Here is a 20,880-nt window from a genome sequence, read left to right on the forward strand (position 1 = left end):
AATTGATGAAACCAAAGCCTATGTCTGAGGAAATGGCATCTGGGATCAAGGAGTAGGAGAAGGGTGTCCTCGGGGTGAGGAGGTGTAGTGGGGAAAGCCCTGAGTACTCACACATTTAACCCAATATTTCTGGTTAGGAGAGAGGCTGGGCTGATAGGCTCAGGAAATAAGTATGAGTCTGAATTAACCAGCTAAGCTATGGCTACCCAGAGAAAACACAGAGGCCAACAGGAAGCGTGGGAGAGTTTTATGCAGAGCATAGAATGGGGTCAGCTATGAGACTTGGTGATACAAAAATCAATAACGAACATGAATTAGGGAAGGTTGAAGGGGTCATTATGATGGTCCAGTTAGGGTGCTACAAGATCCACAATGTGCAAGATGTGAGTGAGGAGACACTGGCATCCACTAGATACTTCCCATCCCAAATGAGAGGAGTCCTTGGATGAAAGCCAAATAGACACTGGCTCAACAGGTCCTTGATGGGACACCAAGGAGAGGCCCCAGGGTCCTCCTTCTCCATAGTCCTAACCCCTGTCCTCTTGCTCCTACATTCCATACACTCCACACATGGTTTTACATCCCTTATCTCATAGCTACAACCAAGCCTTGGAGTTCTAATTGTGGCGCCCATGGTTATGGCCACCTGGTCGACCCCCATCCTGATGACTGTGTTGTCTCTGGGTCTGTGGGAGGGGTGGGAGTGGCCTGCGGATAGGTCTGACCCTGTATGGCAGGGGTTTCTTCCTGCTGTGCCAATCTTCTGCCAGAAGCCCCACCAGGAGTATTAGAATCACAACCCCAATGCATATCCGGACCAGATTGCCCTTGGTGTAGTGTTGCTGGGCAAGACCTGGAGGAATGAAGAGAGACAGGAGGGGGTGATGAAAGCCTATCTCCAGGATCCACTTCAAGACACATCTTGGGTTTCTCATACCCATATCCCTCACCTGAGATTCTATTCTCTGCTACCTAGAATGTCAGTCTCCTTCCTAGAGGGTTCCTCCCCTCCTCACCAAGGGTCAGGGCTAGATAAGCCCAATTCTCTAGATAGAATTTCTTCCATACACCCCCTTCATAGACCTCTGATGCAACCCCTCCACACACACAGAGACCTGGCCATTCGGCTAATTACAGCAATAAGAAACTGTTATACGAGGTGGAAAGAGATGGAATTTACCTTTCCCTTATTCTTTAAAAATCTCAGCTTTCCCACCTGAACTTACTGCCCAATTCTGAGTTTTAAGTATAATATTTACCTTCCCCTTAATATTTATAAACCAGGACCCAAGACCATAGAGCTGTGGCTTCTGTACAGGGAAAGCAGTCAGCTTTAGGGGAAGACACAGGGGTGGGAATGAAGAGGGTCCAGAGAAGACCACTTACTCACCAGTTGGAGACTCTGGCCTCTTTGCAGAGATGGTGATAGTCCTAGAAGACTCTGGGAATCAAAAAGGAAAGTTTAAGGGGAAAAGACCATCTCCCATAGCCCTGTTCCTGCCCCTTTCCTGAATGCATGCACTTTTGAGGCAGAATCCCATGACTATAAGAGCATGAACTACAGAGTTGGGCTGTCTAAATTTATCTCAACCTTCCCACCTGATCTCGTTGCCCAATTCTGAGTTCCAAGTCCTGATATTTACCCTCCCCTTAATATTTTATGAACCAGAACCCAAGTCCATAGAGCTGTAGCTTCTGTACAAGGAAAGCAGTCAAATTTAGGGGAAGACACAGGGGTGGGAATGAAGAGGGTCCAGAGAAGACCACTTACTCACCAGTTGGAGACTCTGGCCTCTTTGGAAAGATACTGATAGTCCTAGAAGACTCTGGGAATCAAAAAGGAAAGTTTAAGGGGGAAAGACCATCTCCTGTAGCCCTGTTCCTGCCCCTTTCCTGAATGCATGCACTTTTGAGGCAGAATCTCATGACTATAAGAGCATGAACTACAGAGTTGGGCTGTCTAAATTTATCTCAACCTTCCCACCTGATCTCGTTGCCCAATTCTGAGTTCCAAGTCCTGATATTTACCCTCCCCTTAATATTTTATGAACCAGGACCCAAGTCCATAGAGCTGTAACTTCTGTACAAGGAAAGCAGTCAAATTTAGGGGAAGACACAGGGGTGGGAATGAAGAGGGTCCAGAGAAGACCACTTACTCACCAGCTGGAGACTCTGGCCTCTTTGCAGAGATGGTGATAGTCCTAGAAGACTCTGGGAATCAAAAAGTGAAAGTTTAAAGAGATGAGACCATCTCCCCTAGCCCTGTTCCTGCCCCTTTCCTGAATGCATGGACATTTGAGGCAGAATTCCATGGCTATAAGAAGAACATGAGGGCCGCCTGGGTGGCTCAGTGGGTTAAAGCCTCTGCTTTCGGCTCAGGTCATGGTCTCAGGGTCCTGGGATCGAGCCCCGCATCAGGCGCTCTGCTCAGCAGGGAGCCTGCTTCCTCCTTTCTCTCTCTGCCTGCCTCTCTGCCTACTTGTGATCTATCTCTCTCTCTCTCTCTCTCTCTGTTAAATAAATTAAATCTTTTTTAAAAAGAAGAAGAAGAAAGACAACTACAGAGTGAGGCTGTCTAGATTTGAACCCCAGATTCATTACTAATTAGATGTGGGGCCCCTGTCAATAGACTTAATACCTATGGGCCAGTTTTCCCATCTGTCCAATGAAAATAATTATAATGCATCACAGGTTAATGTGAAATTTAAACCAATAACAGTAATAACAGCATAAAGCACACTGCTTGCATATGATAAGCACCCCACACGCAGTAGCTCTAGTGCTACTAGAGCTCAAGTGCTCAGCCATACGCATCAGAACGGTACGTGTTTTAATATACTGTGAAAATTGCTATAATAGATAGTCCATAAGACAGAGGAAACTATACAACCCAGTGTCAGAAAAGGCTTTCTTGAGGGACTGAGGCTATGAGGAAAGAGAAGGAAAAGCAGACCAAGTGGCTTGGATGCAGAGTGAGGAGATGCCAGGGACTCAGGAGAGCTTCATCTGACTCTGTGTGGCTGAGATTTTTTTTTTTTAAGATTTTATTTATTTGACAGAGAGAGATCACAAGTAGACAGAGAGGCAGGCAGAGAGAGAGAGAGAGAAGCAGGCTCCCTGCTGAGCAGAGAGCCCTATGCGGGACTCGATCCCAGGACCCTGAGATCGTGACCTGAGCCGAAGGTAGCGGCTTAACCCACTGAGCCACCCAGGCGCCCCTGTGGCTGAGATTTTCATGAGGAATGAAAACAAGACTGGAGGGATCGACAGTGGCTGATCTAAGGGCATTGGATCCAAAAGTATTAAACATCAAGCTGAGAATCCTGGGCTATAATCCTAAGAGTGATGGGGAACCTAGAAGGATTTTGAACAGAAGATGATGAAGAATCTCTTCGGGGTCTTAGAAGGAACTTGCTGGCATCAGGAATCAAACAGAGAGCTAGAGTCAGGTGGACCCAGTGGAGATATCAGACCTATACTCAGGGAATCTTTTAAGGTTTCTGTCTTGAGGGAAGTGGATAATTTTTCCAGGAAAAGTGAGGGGAAAGAGAATTACAGTATGAGGATGGGACTGCAGTGATAAGAAGAGGCAGTGGACAATAGGGGACTAAGGTTATGCACGTGGATTAGAGCAAAGTCAGAAGACACTGTATAGGAATGAGCAATGGTCCTCCCATCAAAGCCTTGGCTCTGCCATCTTTGAAATGGCCACATTTCCAAGAATGCACATGTCTCCCCATGCTCAGAACCCACCTCTATCCCATCCTTGATCCTCAAACCAAGGACTTTCCTTGGAAGAGTCAAGTGATCTCCTGAAGGGGACTTAAAGCCTACAGCCTTAGATGATGAGAGAAAACCCTAGCCTCATACTCTTTTCTGCTGGGTTCTGAGCTCTTGGTTACTCACTGATTGTAGAGCTTTTGTTGACGAGTGAGATGCTCCGTTTCCTGGAGGCTTCTGGGAATTCTAAGCAAGAAGATAATAAGAAAGTGGATAAGGTCAGTCTTCCCAGTGATCCCCTACTCTGCATACCCCTTCTAAGAAATCTAGGGTTCCCAGAACCCCTTTCTTTGACACACACTGCATAAAACTGAGGAGAGAAACATGCAGAGTTGCTGTAAAACATGTCTTCTGTACCCCAGTGGCTGAATAAGAAATGGATCCATTTGAGGTGCCTGGGTGGCTGAGTGGGTTAAGTCTCTGCCTTCAGCTCAGATCATGATCTCAGGATCCTGGGATCGAGCCCCACATCGGGTTCTCTGCTCAGCAGGGAGCCTGCTTCCCTCTCTCTCTCTGCCTGCCTCTCTGCCTACTTGTGATCTCTGTCTGTCAAATAAATAAATAAAATCTTAAAAAAAAAAAAGAAATGGATCCATTCATCCACTGATGGACCAACATTATTTCCTCTTTGGGGCTACTGTGGATAATGTTGCTATGAACATTTATGTACCTGTTTTTGTATAAACATACATTTTTTGATTTGTTCATTTTGTGGGGGAGCACATAGCTACAATGGAATAGCTGGGTCCTATGGCAATTTTGATACAGTCACAGAATAATTCTTTTGAGGAAATGCTGAACCATTTTTCCACAGCAATGATCCTATGTTTCAATCCCACCAGCAATGCGTGAGGGCTCCAGTTTCTCCACATTCTCAACAACCCCTCTAGTTGTGTATTATTATTATTATTCATTACTGTTACTGCCATTCTGCTGGCTATGATGAATTTCATGGCATGTGACTTATCTCAGTTTAAAAAGTAAGTAGTGGACCAGGAGATGTGTGCAAGCTCAGTTCTTGGTAACCAGCCTCTGAACACAAGAGAATCCCCTCCCTACTAAGGCCATTTTCTTAACCAGGGACCCCCCTAGTTACATGGGCACCAAAACATTTCCTAAAACCCCTCAACCTATAAATATGTAGCTCCTATTAAGGATGGGGACAATCTTGGTGGACCTTTCTGTGATGGAACCAGCTCATCAAAGCCTAGCTTGTGCTTAGGAATCTGTAGTAAAGTGAGAACTTAGATATCATTTGCTCTATGTTATTTCTCTTCCTGTGAGCCTCATTAATAAATTGTTGTTTGAGGGGCACCTGGATGGCTCAGTCCATTAAGCATCCAACTCTTGGCTTCTGCTCAGGTGATGCTCTCATGGTTCTGAGGTGAAGCCCTACATGGGGCTCTGCACTGACTGTGGTGCTTGCTTAAGATATTCTCTCTCTCTCTCTCTCTCTCTCTCTCTCTCTCTCTCTCTGCCACTCCCCACCTCACATCTGCATACTCTTGCTCTCTCTCTCAAAAAAAATAATAATACATAAATTTTTATTTGAATTTAGATTAAACATGAGGAAGTATCTGTCTACCATGGAATACTATGCAGTCATAAAAAGGAACACATTGTTGATAACACACAATAACTTGGATGCATCTCAAGGGCATTGTGCTGAGTGAGAAAAGTCAATCCCAAAACATTCCATGATAGGTGAACCTTTCCATGTATATATAACATTGTCAAAATGATGAAATTCAATAGAACAAATTAGTACTTGCAGGGGGTAGAAATAGTGGGAGGGGAGAGGGTAAATATAATCATAAAGGGGTAGCGGGAGGGATATCTTTGTGGGGTTTAGAGTTCTGTATCTTGAGAGCCGTGGCAGTTACACGGATCTACACATGTGATAAATTGTGATAAATCACCATAGAGCTAAGTACAAATACCGTGTCAATGTCAGGTCCCTGGTTTTATGTTGTTCTGTAATTATGCAAGACATAGCCGTTGGGGAAATCTAGGCAAAGGGTATACGGAATTCTTCTGCATTGCCTTTGCAAATTCTTGTGAACCTACCTCTCACAATTAAAAGTTTTAAAATTCCAATCAGAAATACACACACACACACACACACACACACACACACACGTGTGTGCAGACATACACACGTGCATTGGGCCTCGTTTGGCAAGACAGCCTCCATACTGCCTTCCACCACACATGTCAGCACATTCTTGTCCGACTTGGCTCTTTTCAACATGCTTCTGTTCCTCACGCTTTGGGTCTACCCTGCGACACAGGAAGTGTTGGCAAGGTCACAGACTGATGCACAACTTCTTAAGGCACAGGCTGGTATGCGATACACCAGAATCAAGTAAGATGCTTTGAGGATGAGAATATGATGGCCATACAAAATTTAGGGCAGTCCTTCTCGAAGTGACATCCCAGAGCAGCAGCCTCAGTGTCACCTGGAAACTTGTTAGAAATGAACATAACTGGGGGCGCCTGTTGTCTCAGTCAGTTAAGCATCTGCCTTTGCCTCAGGTCATGATCTCAGGGTCCTGGGACCAAGCCCAGCATTAGGCTCCTTGCTCAGTAGGGAGTCTGTTTCTCCTCCTGCCTGCTGCTCTCCCTACCTGTGCATGCTCTCTCTCTCTCAGTCTTTCTCTCTCAAATAAATAAATAAAATATTTTCAACAACAACAACAAAAAAAAAGAACATAACTAGACCCCACCCCAGACCTTCTGAATCAGGAACTGGTGATATCCAGAAGCCTGGGTCACCTCCAGGTGATTCTCAGGCCCCGTAATGTTTGAGAACCATGGCCAATGGAATCAGAGACTCAAAACTAGCGTCCAGGAATCTATTATTTTATAAGCCACTCGGATTATTCTTTTCCACATTAGACATTATAAATCATCCCCCTAAGGCTGGAGAGAAGTGGAGATATAGGGCAGCGCAGTAATGTCTATCTAATATTATTATACCCACATTCTTTACACACACAAATAAGTGATTTTTTAAATCAAATTTGTGAAAGAGACAAGGGAATTAAATAGAAAAATCTAGATAAAGGGGAGAAAGAAAAGAAGGGTTCTGTGGGTCTATACCCCAGACACTGGGATAAATCCTGCAGAATTTACCTGTCACAGAGGAAGGTGGTTCCGTGGGTAACAAGGCGGGAGTCACAGAAGTCCCTGGGAAATCAGAAAGAGAGAGAGTTCTGTGCTCTGTTAGCTATGGGTCCTGAGCAAACAAAAAAGCATTCTGCGACCCAGTTTCCTCACCTAGAAGATGAATACAAAGAAGCTCACATCACTGGATGGTCCTGGGTGTTAAATAGCACACCAAGCACATTCTGAGACTAATTAAAAATGACCATCTCTGTAGCTGCCCTCCCTGCTCTTTGAACTTCAGTTCTGTCCCTTTTTCTGGACCTCTGTGATGTGCACCTGACTTTGTCCCAAGGAGCAAAACTGGCTCTTAAGTCCTGGGAAGCAGATGAGAAGACAGAAACCATGGGATACATGTAGGGAGAAAGGGTGATGCCTGTGTCACAGAACACAGCCCCTTTCCAACCCCACCACCCTAGCTTTGTAGCTACATCAACCTGCCAACCTCCTTTCACCCCAGGACATTTGCTCATACAATCCCACACACCTGCAGCCCGTCCCACTGCTCTTACTCTACCCTAAGAGCAAGGTCAAACATTGGCTGCTCAGAGAGGTGTTCCCAAACTGCCTGCCTTTCGAGGTTCTAACAGCACTGTGTACTTCTAACTCATTAGGCATGTCCCAGGGACAACAATGCGGTGTTGGATGCTCTCTAAGCCTGTTTGCTCTAATTACTATATATACATATCACGTGTGTGTGTGTAATAAGTGTGTGTATAAAGGAAAAGATACCATAGAGAGAGTGAGTTTCAAGTCCCCAGCAGAGCACAACCACAACAGAGACACTTTTGAAATACGTTCAATGAAAGAAACAGTAATTGAGCAGGGACCCAAAAAAAGACAAATCTATAAAGGCTGGAAGATTAGTGGTTTCCTTGGGCTGGAGGTAGGGGGAGGGAGGGGCTGCATGCTGGCAGGAAGGATGAGATATGGTGGTGGAGATATCCTAAAACTGGACTGTGGTGGTGACCACAGAACTCTAAATTTACTAAAAACCACTGCATTGTACAACTCAAACAGGAGACTGTCTGTTCAGCTCCTATTACACGCCAGGAGCTACTGTCTGTGCTGGGGATACAGCAGAAAAGAAAACGGACACAAATGTCTGTCTTTCTGGAGCTTACCTTCCAGGATGCAGGGGGCAGACAGGTGACAAACACCATAAGTCAGAACAATGTATGCACAGGTGTGGATGCCATGGAGAAAAATTGGGCAGAGAAGATGGCAGATAGCATCAGAGAGGCAAGAATGGGACCTTTGATAGAAGTTGAAGGAAGCAGTGGGTTGAGCCATGAGATCTGGAGAAAGCCTCCCAGCAGGTGCAAGGTCCCTGAGGACACAGTGAGCCTGAGTATACAAGGAAAAGCAAGACGGGATGTAGTCAGTAATATTGTAACCACTTTGTATGGTCACAGACGGTAACTAGACTTATCCACGGTGACCATTGCACAGTGTATATAAATATCAAATCACTATGTTGTACACCTGAAACTAATACACCATATGTCAGTTAGTCTTCAATTTAAGGGGGGATGCTGATGGTTCTAAGGCAGAGTGGATGAGGGCAGAGCAGCAGGTCAGGTGAGCAGACAGGTAGAGAAGGGGCTTGGTGAGACGAGAGAAGCGAGTGCTATGGGCTTTGAGCAAAATCATCTGATTTTAACAGCCTGCTGTAAAGGGGTTCCTCTTGCCATCGTTCTGCAAACATTCTAAAGAGGCAAAGGTATGCAAACTTGCAACCAGTAGATGCAAATAAGTCCTGGAGATTAATGCACAGCATACAGTCAACCGCACTATATTCCAGATTTAGTTGCTAAGAGACAAGATCTGTGGTGTCCTCACCACAAAAAAAAGCAATGGCAATTATGTGACAGGTTGGAGGTATTAGCTAATGCTCCAGTGGTGATATGTTGCAACACATAAATGTATCAAATCAACATGTGCTACATCTTATACAATGTTGCATGTCAATTATATCTCAATTAATTGATTTTTTAAATTAAAGGGGATAAAGGTAGACACAGAGGGACCAGTATATGGAGCAAATCAGTTCTACATGCAGATGTGCTCCCTTGTCAGATCAGGGACAGGCTTCAGAGATGTAGGAAGCATGAGTTGGGCAAAGACAGCAGGATTTACAAGAAAATGCCTCTGAGTATTGCAGCAGAAAAATGTGTCCTTTTAAATTTTCATGTTATTTTTTTTCTTTTATTTATTTATTTATTCGACAGACAGAGATCACAAGCAGGCAGAGAGGCAGGCAGAGAGAGAGGAGGAAGCAGGCTCCCCGCTGAGCAGAGAGCCCGATGCGGGGCTTGATCCCAGGACCCTGAGATCATGACCCGAGCCGAAGGCAGCGGCCTAACCCACCGAGCCACCCAGGCGCCCCTCATGTTATTTTTAAATGTACATTATATGTACCATCTTTAACATTCATTTTAAGTGCACAGTTCAATAGTATTAAGTGCATTCACATTGTTGTGCAAGAAATCTCAGAACTTTTTCATCTGCAGACCTGGAATTCTATGCCCATTAAACAGTACTAACTCCACTTTTTCCCTCCATCAGCCTTTGGTAATTCCCTTCTACTCTCTGCCTCTATGGCTTGGATGACTTTCAAATGCCTCCCGGGAGTGGAATCAGATGATATATGGCCTTTTGGGGCTGCTTTATTTCACGTAGTGTGACGTTCTCCAGGTTCATCTGTACTGTAGCACATGGCAGGATTGCCTTCCTCTTTGGGGCTGCATAATAGTCCGTTGTGTGTCTGCACCACGGTTTCTTTATGAACTATGTTGTCCTCTTTTGAAAGAGGCATGCTGTAAGAATGAAAGACTGATAGTGGCTACAGTGCAAACACAGCTCAAAAGCGTGAGGCTGACTGAGAGAAGCCAGTCACGAAAGACCCCGTGTTCTAGGACTCCATATATATGCAGTTCCCTCAAAGAGGCAAACTGATAGAGATAGGAAGTCATTTGTGGTTGAACAGAAAATGACAGCAAACAGGTGCCAGAGGTCCTGCAGAGGTGATGGAGATGGGCCGACTGGGTTGTGGTGATGGTTGCACAACGCTGTGAACTCACTGAGTACCATGGACACGTAAAGTGGGTAACCTTATAGGTCTAGAAACCATACCTGAATAAAACAGAATGGAAGGCCATTTCTAGTGTATAATGACCTCACTACAAAAATAAGTCTGAATACAAGTACATTTTCATGTTACCCTGTACTATATGAATCCACTGTAGACCAAAAGGATAAGACTTTTCCCTTTGCTGGGAGATGGATAGGGTCATTAGTCTTTTGTGTACTGGGGCATTTCATTTTTTAAATTTTACTTTATTTTTCCAGTGTTCCAAGATTCATTGTGTATGCACCACAGCCAGTGCTCCATGCAATATGTGCCATTTTGGTTTTTTAATATTCATTTTTAATTTTAGAGAGTACATAAGCAGGGTAGGGAGTGCAAAGTGGGAGGGAGTGGAGGGGGGGAAGAATATCAGGCAGACTCCATGTTGAACACAGAGCCCCATGCAGGGCTCCATCTCATGACCCTGAGATCATGACCAGAGCCAAAACCAAGAGTCTGATAGTTAAAGAACGGAGCCACCCAGGGGCCCCTATTGAGGCATTTTCAATAAATAAGTCATTGGGGCGCCTCACTGACTCCCTAGGAAGAGTATGCCACTCTTGATCTCAGGGTCAGGAGTTTGAGCCCCATGATGGGTTTAGAGATTATAAAAAATAAATAAATAAACTTTGGGGCCCCTGGACGGTGCCATGGGTTGAGCATCTGACTCTTGGTTTCAGTTCAAGTCATGGTGGCATCAGACCATCCCACATCAGGCTCTGAGCCCAGCATGGAGTCTGCTAAACTTTCTCTCCCCTCTCCCTCTGCCCCTCCCAGTATGCTCACTCTCTCTCTCTCTCAAGTAAATTAACCTTTAAAAAAAAATAAAATGAACTTTAAATAATTCGGTTGCTTCAATACTTGTGAAGGAACATAGCAGTAAAACTGTGGTGAACAGAAAACATCAATAATTGTTTTTAAATCACATCAGTTGCTGTAAAGGATTTAGCAGCGAGCGTTGCGTGGAGAGGCCTCGTACTTAGACTATTGCAAATAAGAAAGACAGAGTATGTTTGCATGTAAAGAGAGTCAAAGTTTCCTTCCTATTATAGTGGCATTTTTCAAAGTAATTTCCATAAGTTCTTCGCTGCTGTGTGTTTGTTTGTTTCAAATCTAGACAAGACAAAAGGCATTATCACTGGTATTAGGAATTATTTTTTCTTATTTCTTTTCTATTTCTATATACTCTGCAGTAGATAAAGTAACAGCCTCACAAACATGCTCATGTCCCAATCCCCAGGCCCTGTGGATATGGCGTCTTACATGGTAAATGGGAGGGTGTCGGGTGGGCGCCTGGATTTTCCAGGTGGGCACAGTGTCATCACAGGGTCCTTAAACATGGAAGCAGGAGGCAGGGAGACAGAGAGACTGACGATGCTATGTTGCTGGCTTCTGTGATAAAGGAAGGGACCATGGGAGCCAAGGGGTACAGGTACTTCTAAAATCAGGGGAAAGTACAGGACAGATTCCCCCCTGGCCCTCCAGAAGGAACGTAACCCAGCTGACACCTTTGTTTTGTCCCAGGGAGACCCATTTGGTGCCTGACCTCCAGAAATGGAAGGTAATAATACATTTATGGTTTTTTAAGCCTCTAGATTAGTGGTGAATTGTGACAACTAATATACCCTCCAAAGCTTCATGCCTCTCCTGGCTTCCCACCTCCTTCACACGTGCTGGCCCTCCCCTGAAACTTCAGCAGAGTGTGCAAGAGCTGAAGAAGGAAGGTTTGGTCTGCAGCTCCCGCCCGCACCTGTGACCACAAGCTCCAGGGGGTCGCTGGGGGCCGACCACAGGTATGGCAGCTTGCTGGAAAAGCTGTAGCATCGGTAGGTCCCACTGTGGGCAGCAGTCACTGCGGTGATGGGGAAGTCAGCCCCGTACTGCTTCTCAGATCCCTTCTGGGGCCCAGCGTCCCCTTCCTTGTACAGAGCAAATTGGTCAAAACTGAATTGGCTTCGACACTGGAGAGTGACTTCCCCTCCTGGGGACACAGCTGGACTGGGCTGGGCTGAGATCGAGGGCCTGTTGAGATAAACTCCTGGGAGAAAAGAGAGCTCTGATGTTAAAGACCATGGCCAGCATGTTGGCCACGGGGGTGGGCAGGTCCCCCCACCTCCTAAGAGCTAGGGAACTTTCCAGGTATATCCATCCTTAGAGAACCCACTTGCCTTGCCCCCAGCTCACAAAAGGGTTAAGGGAGCATAACCAGGATCCTGTCACGGTGCCTGGGCTCAAATCCTCATTCTGTCCCTTAGGGGCTGTGTGATCCTGGAGAGAAATCCACCCTTCTAACTGTGCCCCAGTGTTCTTTACTGTAAAAATGAATCGTTGAACACTATGTCAAGAACTAATGAGGTACTACATGTTGGTTAATTGAATTTAAATTTAGAAAAAGAAAATGAGAATGACTGAATGAAGCAACGTAGCACAGTTGCTTAATACATAGGGAGCTCCCAAACTACGACGGTAGTAACAAAATAGCAAACTGCTGTAGTGCAGTTTTTAAACCAAAATTAATTCAAATAATTCACACTGAACAAAATAACCAAGATTGTAAACAAAAACACTCCAGCTGTGACTCATGGAGAGGCAAAAGGCTCAAAATGCTTTCATGCATTTTTATGGTTAATTCTTTCCACACTATTAACATAGTTGAAAAAATTGAAAAACTTTAAACTAGGCTATTCAAATTCATAAATTATTTGAAGTTTAAATATTTGATTCATACAAAAAAAATTTTTAAAGAATTCATTATCTTTTTACTCTCCTGGCCTTAGGGAAACAAACTCATCAATGATATTTTCAAAATCTCTCCGGTAGGAGAAGAGTAAATGAAACAAGATGGGATTGGGAGGGAGACAAACCATAAGTGACTCTTAATCTCACAAAACAAACTGAGGGTTGATGGGGGGAGGGGGATTGGGAGGGGGGGGGGGTTATGGATATTGGGGAGGGTATGTGCTATGGTGAGTGCTGTGAGGTGTGTAAACCTGGCGATTCGCAGACCTGTACCCCTGGGGATAAAAATATATGTTTTTAAAAAATAAAATTTAAAAAAAAAAATCTCTCCGGAAAATAACCACTTGAAAATGCATTAGAAATAAAAGCACAAGCCGAGAACATTTTATTCCGTCAAAAAGTAAAAAAAGAGGGCGCCTGGGTGGCTCAGTGGGTTAAGCCTCTGCCTTCGGCTTGGGTCATGGTCTCAGGGTCCTGGGATCAAGCCCCATGTCAGGCTCTGCTCAGTGGAGAAACCTGCTTTCCCCCTCTCTCTCTGCCTGCCTCTCTGCTTATTTGTGAGCTCGCTCTCTCTCTCTCTCTCTCTCTCTGTCAAATAGATAAAATCTTTAAAAAAAAAAAAAGTAAAAAAGAAGGCATTGGAATGTGGATAGAGCGTATATATGTTGCCTTTGGCATGGGGCTCAGGTAAGGCTTGAAAGGGCCCTGCCACGTTCTGTCTTGACTTAAAAGTGTGATACTTTGTTCAGTGTGGGTGGATTGTTTTAGAAAGATCCTGCATTGGAGTTCCTGGGTGGCTCAGTTGGTTAAGCGCCTGCCTTCAGCTCAGGTCATGATCCCAGCGTCCTGGGATCCAGCCCCACCCACATCAGGCTCCCTGCTCAGCCGGAAACCTGCTTCTCCCACTCCCTCTATGTCTGCTTGCATTCCCTCTCTTGCTGTGTTTCTGTCAAATAAATACATAAAATTCCAAAAGAAAGAAAGAGAGAGAGAGAGAGAATGAAGAAAGGCAGGCAGGCAGGCAGGAAGGAATTGCACTGACCTAGCACTTGCATCTGCTCACTGCACCCCCCAAGAAAGTAGCTAGCACTTCGATCCCCACCAACCCCAGCCCCCTGGGTCTCGGGATTCTCTGAGTCATCCCCCTCCTCACCCTCCTGGAGCCCCCAGGCCATAGGTGCAGCTGCCCCCCACACCCCTCCAGGTACCTGTAGCGACCAGCTCCAGCCGGTCACTGGGGGGAGACCAGAGGCTCCCATTCTGGTAGGAGCAGCGGTAGCACCCTGCGAAACGTTCCTCCATGGACGGGATGAAGAGGACGGACTGATCCTGGTAGTGGTCGGACCTCAGCTTCTCCAGGCGGTACAGGTCCACGTCTGGAGGCCCCTGGCAACGGATAGTAACTGGCGTCCTCAGCGGCACTAGGGAGCTAGGCAGGGCCTGGAGGGAGGGCTTGGGCAGCAGGCCTGGAAGGGAAGTGGAGCCTGGTGGAGGGCTGCTTTCAAACAGACCTTCCTCCCGGGGCCCCCCCACTCCTCCCACCCTCCCAGGCCTTGTGCAGGCAGAGCCCAGAGGAGGGACCCGGAACTCCACGGGAAGGACTCACCATGCTGAGCTTCCACCACCTGCCCCAGACACAGCCCTGAGCAGAGAAGAAAACCACCAAAGGCTAGGACCTTCCGAGCCCACACTTCTCAATGCAAGGTGGGTGACGACACTTCTGCAGGCAGTAACTTTCTCTCATCTTCACTTTTCTAAGGACACACACTCACATAATTGAGGCACCAGAGGCAGCCAGCCATAGAAGGCTGCATATTGTACAATTCTATGTATCTGAACCCTGCTCACTAGGTCAGTCTACATGCACACAGAGAGATTAGTGGTTGCCGGGGGCTGGGGAAGCAGGAAGGAGAGCTGATTGTCAGGGGTATGGTTTCTTTCTGGAGTGGTGACAGTGTCCTGGAATGAGGCAGAGAGGATGGCTGTGCGCCTTGTGAATGTACTGTCACGAATGATAAATTTTATGCTGTTTATTATTTTACCACAGTTTTTTAAAAGACAGAAACATTTTTCAAAATGCTGGAGCAAACAATCCTAAAATTTGCATGGAACCAGAAGAGACCCCAAATCGCCAAGGAAATGTTGAAAAAGAAAAACAAAACTGGGGGCATCATGTTGCCTGATTTCAAGCTTTATTACAAAGCTGTGATCACCTAGACAGCATGGTTCAGGCACAAATACAGACACACAGACCAGTGGAACAGAGTAGAGAGCCCAGATATGGACCCTCAACTCAATGGTCAATTAATCTTCGACAAAGCAGGAAAGAATGGCCAATGGAAAAAAAACAGTCTCTTCAATAAATGGTGCTAGGAGTATTGGAGAGCTATATATAGAAGAATGAAACTCGACCATTCTCTTACACCATATGCAACGATAAACTCCAAATGGATGAAAGACTTCAGTGTGAGACAGGAATCCACTGGGGCACCTGGGTGGCTCAGTCATTAAGCATCTGCCTTCAGCTCAGGTCATGATCCCAGGATCCTGGGATTGAGTCCCACATCCTGCTCAGTGGGGAGTCTGCTTCTCCCTCTCCCTCTGCTGTTCTGCCTGCTTCTGCGCTCTCACTCATGATCTCTCTCTCTCAAATAAATAAATAAATAATCTTTTTTTTTTTAAAGGAATCCATCAAAATCCTAGAGAACATAGGCAGTAAATTCTTTAACATCGGCCACAGCAACTTCTTTCAAGGCATGTCTCCAAAGGCAAAGGAAAGAAAAGCGAAAATTTTGGGACTTCATCAAGATGAAAAGCTCCTGCACAGCAAAGGAAACAGTCAACAAAACAAAGAGGCAACCCAGGGAATGGGAGAAAATATTTGCAAATGACACTACAGAAAAGGCCTGATATCCAAGACCTATAAAGAACTCCTCAAACTCAACACACACAAAACAGATAATCATATCCAAAAATGGGAAGAACAAACAGACACATGAAAAAATGTTCATCATCATTAGCCATCAGGGAGATTCAAGTCAAAACCACATTGAGATACCACCTTACACCAGTTAGAATGGCCAAAAGTACCAGGACAGGAAACAACATGTGTTGGAGGGGATGTGGAGAAAGGGGAACCCTCTTACACTGTTGGTGGGAATGCAAGTTGGTGCAGCCTCTTTGGAGAACAGTGTGGAGATTCCTCAAGAAATTAAAAATAGAGCTTCCCTATGACCCTGCATTTGCACTCCTGGAGTGAAAAGAAGGGCCGTCTGTACCCCAATGTTTATAGCAGCAATGGCCACGGTCGCCAATCAGCCATCAGATCATCAGAGAGGATGAATACCCAACTTTTATAGCAACATGGACGGGACTGGAAGAGATTATGCTGAGTGAAATAAGTCCAGCAGAGAGAGTCAGTTATCATATGGTTTCACTTATTTGTGGAGCATAACAAATAGCATGGAGGACATTAGGAGAAGGAGAAGAGAAGTGAGTTGGGGGGAATCAGAGGGGGAGACAAACCATGAGAGACTGTGGACTCTGAGAAACAAACTGAGGGCTTTGGAGGGAAGGGGTTGGGAATTGGGAATACCCCCTGGTGGTGGGTATTAAGGAGGGCATATAGGGGCGCCTGGGTGGCTCAGTGGGTTAAAGCCTCTGCCTTCGTCTCAGGTCATGATCTCAAGGTCCTGGGATCGAGCCCCACATTGGGCTCTCTGCTCAGCAGAGAGCCTGCTTCCCCCTCTCTCCCTGCCTCTCTGCCTACTTGTGATCTCTCTCCCTCTGTGTCAAATAAATAAGTAAAATCTTTCAAAAAAATAATAAGGGCACATATTGCATGGAGCACTGAGTGTGGTGCCTAAACAATGGATCTTGGAACACTGAAAATATAAAATAAAATTTTTTAAAATGAGATTTAAAAAAACATACATTTAAAGGCACCTGGGTGGCTCAGTCATTAAGCGTCTGCTTGCAGCTCAGGTCCTGATCCCAGGGTCCTGGGATCAAGCCCCACATCGTGCTCTCTGCTCAGCAGGGAGCAGGCTTCTCCCTCTCCCACTCCCCCTCCTTGTGTTCCCTCTCTCGCTATGTCTCTGTCAAATAAATAAATAAATAAAATTTAAGAAAAATATATACTTAAAAACTAATGATGTGCTAAAACTAATGATGGTGACTAACATAACACAAACAAACAAACAAACAAAGCCATCCAGGAATTCCTTACACCCCTCCCCATGCACACACTTTGGACAACTCTAAAGAGAATTATCTCCTCTCTGAAAAGGGGGCTGTGTCCAGGATGTAGTCTCTTTTTTATCCTAGCTTTATCAATATATAATTGATGTACAATGTTGTGTAAATTCAAGGTGTGTGTGTTGATTTGATATTTATATATCACAAAATTATTTCTTTCACAGCATTAGCTAATATTAACCAATTATTATTACATAATTAGCTAATATTAGCTAATTAGCTAACATCTCCATCCTGTCACATAATTACCATTTCTTTTTTTGTGGTGTGAACATTTAGGATATTCTGCAAGAAGGTGTTATTGGCTATAATCCCCATGCTGTAGGGGGTGCCTGGGTGGCTCAGTTGGTTACGCATCTGCCTTCAGCTCAAATCATGATCCTGGGGTCCTGGGATTGAGCCCCAAGTTGGGCTCCTTGCTCAGTGGGGAGCCTGCTTCTCCCTCTGCCTGATGCTCCCCCATTCATTCTCTCTCTCTCTCCCACTCAAATAAAATCTTTTTAAAAAGAGATCTCCGTGCTGTACATAAGATCTAGATGGGATCTGTTACATTGTATCATGTCTAGAGATCACCGCTGTGTTGTTAATCATGGATTTCCCACTGTTTTAACCTTTTGTCTAAATCAATATTCTGGGGCACCTGGGTGGCTCAGTAGATTAAGCGACTGTCTTCAGCTCAGGTCATGGTCTCCAAGTCCCAGGATCAAATCGCACATCCTGCCCCCTGCTCAGCAGGGAGTCTGCTTCTCCCTCTGACCCTCCCTACCTTCTCATGCTCTCCCTCTCTCTCTCTCAAATAAATAAAATCTTTACAAAAAATTAATAAATGCTTTCTCTTATAAAAAAGTAAACCAATATTCTGTAATTACATTATTATGACTGTGCAAATATTCACACCTGAGGAGTGTAGTATTATACCTGTATATTTTTCCTATTTATTGTCCCTAGAATCAGTATTTGTCTGGTTTAGTGACACATAGTTTTCCTTGACCCTGTGTCTAATTCTTTCCACAGTTTCAAATAGCCTTCCCATGTCATCGTACACACCTATCAAACTGCATAATCGATAAATTCCATCTTCTCCCCTGGAGGTGACTTTCTCCCATTCTGTCTTCTACCTTCTCTAGGTTGAACAACTGCCTTTTTTCTCTCAAGCTGGCTTTTTTTTTTTAACTTTTTGCCAAGTTGGTTAGCATTACCTGCTTTAAGTCTTGCTAGGGTTGTCAGATTTAGGATATAAAAACATAAGACTCCCACTTAAATATAAATTTCAGATAAGCAATGAAATTTTGTTTGCATAGTATGACCCATGAGATTTAATGGGATATACTAAGCTTACAAAATTATTTCTTGTTTATGTGAAATTAGATTTCACTGACCATGCTGTATGTTACCCGGTAACTCTTATCCTTACCCACATGCAGACATGCTCACATGTGTGCTTCTTGCCTCCACGATAAACGTAAGGAAACTGAACAGAGAGGCTGAGCAGTTTCTCTCAGTTCACACAGCTGGGATGGGGCTGAACCTGGATCATTGCTGACTCACACTTGTCTCCAGCCCCCTCTGAACCTCTTGTTTACACCAGGTTCTGCTCCCTGTACCCAAGCTCGACCCACATCTTTGTCCACTTCCCAACACAACCCCTCGTGGTCCTCTCATGGGTTTCCATCCAGCTTTCTAACGTGACTGGACATACTCCCTGTGCCCTTCTGAGCACTTTCTGGATGGACTCTGACTCACCACAGCCCTACTGGTTAGGGACCATTATTAGCCCCTTTTATAGATCAGACTATGGAAACAGTATCCTATCCCCCATCCTGCAGCTGGTAAGCGTACAAACACCAGTGACATACTTTGGTCATAAAGAATGTGAACTTGGCACAAAACTCTTGAGTTTATTTGAGCCCTAGATGCGTTACCTTGAAGAAGTTCCTTAATCCCTCTGGACCTCAGCTTCCTTGTCTGTGAAATGGGAACATGAATAGGGCCCTACCTCATCAGGCCATTCTGGGAATTAAATGTCTGCTAAGAAGCATGGAGTGAGCTCAAGCCCACAGTATGTGCCAATGAGTGTGTTAATGAATGACTGACAGGTGGTCTGTGCTCATGGCATGTTTCCTTATCCCCATCGCACAGCTGTTCCTTCCTGCTTGGCCCCTTGAGCCTCTGTCCTTTTAGCAATAAGGCTCTTCTGAATAAATGAGGGAACTGGGCACATGACCGGCCTCGCGGGGGCTGGTATAAGCACACAGGATCCTACCACCAACCCCGCTAGGAGAGACTCTTCCCGCAGACTTGCTGAGGCGCCGTTGACAAAGAGAAGCCGTATATCCAGGGTGAGCAACGTCGTGATCTGACGGATATGCACACTGTCAGGTGATCAACACAATCAAGCTAATTAACCCGTCCCCCGCCTCCCATAGGTTGTTTTGATTTTTGATTTTTATTTTTTGTTTTGTTTTTATTTATTTTGTATTGTGTTATGTTAGTCATACAGTACGTCATTAGCTTTTGATGCACGGTTCCATGATTCATTGTCTGCGTGTAACACCCAGCGCTCCCTGCAGTCCGTGCCCTCCTGAATACCCACCACCGGGATCACATAGGTTGTTTTGATTTTTGGTTTGGTTTGGTTTGTTTTGGTGAAAATGCATAAGATCTACTCTGTCAGCAAGTTTCTACAGTATTGTTGCCTTAATCACTCTTCTGTGCATTAGATCCCCAGAACTTACTCATCTTACAACCAGAAGGTTGTTCTCTGTCCCCCTACCTCCCGTTTCCCACCTGCAGCAGCCCCAGACTCTGGCAACCACCAGTCTGCTCTCTACCTTCATGAGTCCAACCTTTCTAGATTCTGCATGTAAGCGAGACTGTGTGGTATTTTCTTTCTGCATCTGGCTTATGCCACTTGGCGTCATGGCCTCGGGGCTCACCCAAATTGTTGCAAATGGCATGGTTATTTGTTCCTGTGCCGTGAGGTTTGCTGGCAAATCTGTAATCTAGTCCTGATGTCACCAAGTCCACATTAAAAATATAAATGAATGAATTAATGAATGAATGTATAGATAGATAAATAAAATTTGAAGACTGGTATACAGAGACAAATTTTCAGCCAAAACCGGAAGACCTGTTTATTACCTGACCCACCCAGCAAGAGACTAGAATGAAGTAACAGACAAACACCACCTCCCTGGGTCCCAGTTTTCCCAACCCACCAATGAAGGGGCCCTCACAGGTCACCCATTGCCCTGAAATTCTTTTCTGATGCAATTTTTTTAACATTCTTAGTCTCATAGCCCACTGCCTATCCCTCAGCATTTCCCAGACCAACCCTCAGGACTCACCAAGACAGAGAAGGGCAGACAGGGGTGCGGCCATGGTCCTTCAGCCCGTCCAGAGCTCGGTAGCCCAGGAGGGAAGCCGCAGGGGCTGGAGCGGAGACACAGAATGTGATTAGGACGCAGCAGCCTCTCCCCACTTCCCTCATCAGCCTGGCTTTTCCCACATGAGGCTCATCAGGCTGGAGCCATCCCCTCAGTAGAATGACTTGCACACAAGCTCACAGAAGCTCCTTTATCTTCTGTCACCAGCCCAAGCCGGTCAGGCACTGAGATGGGCTGTTACCTGATGGACCTCCTTAGCAGAACAGTTTCATGGAGCTTTCCTTGGGGGGGGGGGGGGCGGACATTTGAGATGATATCTGCTCATAAGAAATATTCATGGAAGACCAGCAGGTTCAGCAGGACCCAAAGCCTGGAGAGGTGAAGAGCTTGGCATTTTCATGTAGGTGGGAAGTGGTTAGTGTG

The 20,880-nt window shown here is 45.3% G+C and overlaps 1 protein-coding gene across 1 annotated transcript; it reads right to left on the minus strand.

Moving 5' to 3' along the window:
• Nucleotides 1-133: 133 nt before the first annotated feature.
• Nucleotides 134-20,569, minus strand: GP6 (glycoprotein VI platelet). The gene is made up of 9 exons (XM_047712481.1): nucleotides 20,419-20,569; nucleotides 14,421-14,456; nucleotides 14,023-14,280; nucleotides 11,826-12,113; nucleotides 6,916-6,969; nucleotides 3,907-3,966; nucleotides 2,161-2,211; nucleotides 1,391-1,441; nucleotides 134-853 (listed from the first exon to the last, which is right to left on the minus strand). Exons 1-9 carry the CDS (start codon nucleotides 20,450-20,452, stop codon nucleotides 618-620), a joined length of 1,068 nt encoding a protein of 355 aa, XP_047568437.1. The 5' UTR covers nucleotides 20,453-20,569; the 3' UTR covers nucleotides 134-617.
• Between the last annotated feature and the right edge of the window lie 311 nt (nucleotides 20,570-20,880).

Source organism: Lutra lutra, chromosome 17, assembly GCF_902655055.1.
Source record: "Lutra lutra chromosome 17, mLutLut1.2, whole genome shotgun sequence".
In the NCBI taxonomy this organism is placed as follows: domain Eukaryota; kingdom Metazoa; phylum Chordata; class Mammalia; order Carnivora; family Mustelidae; genus Lutra; species Lutra lutra.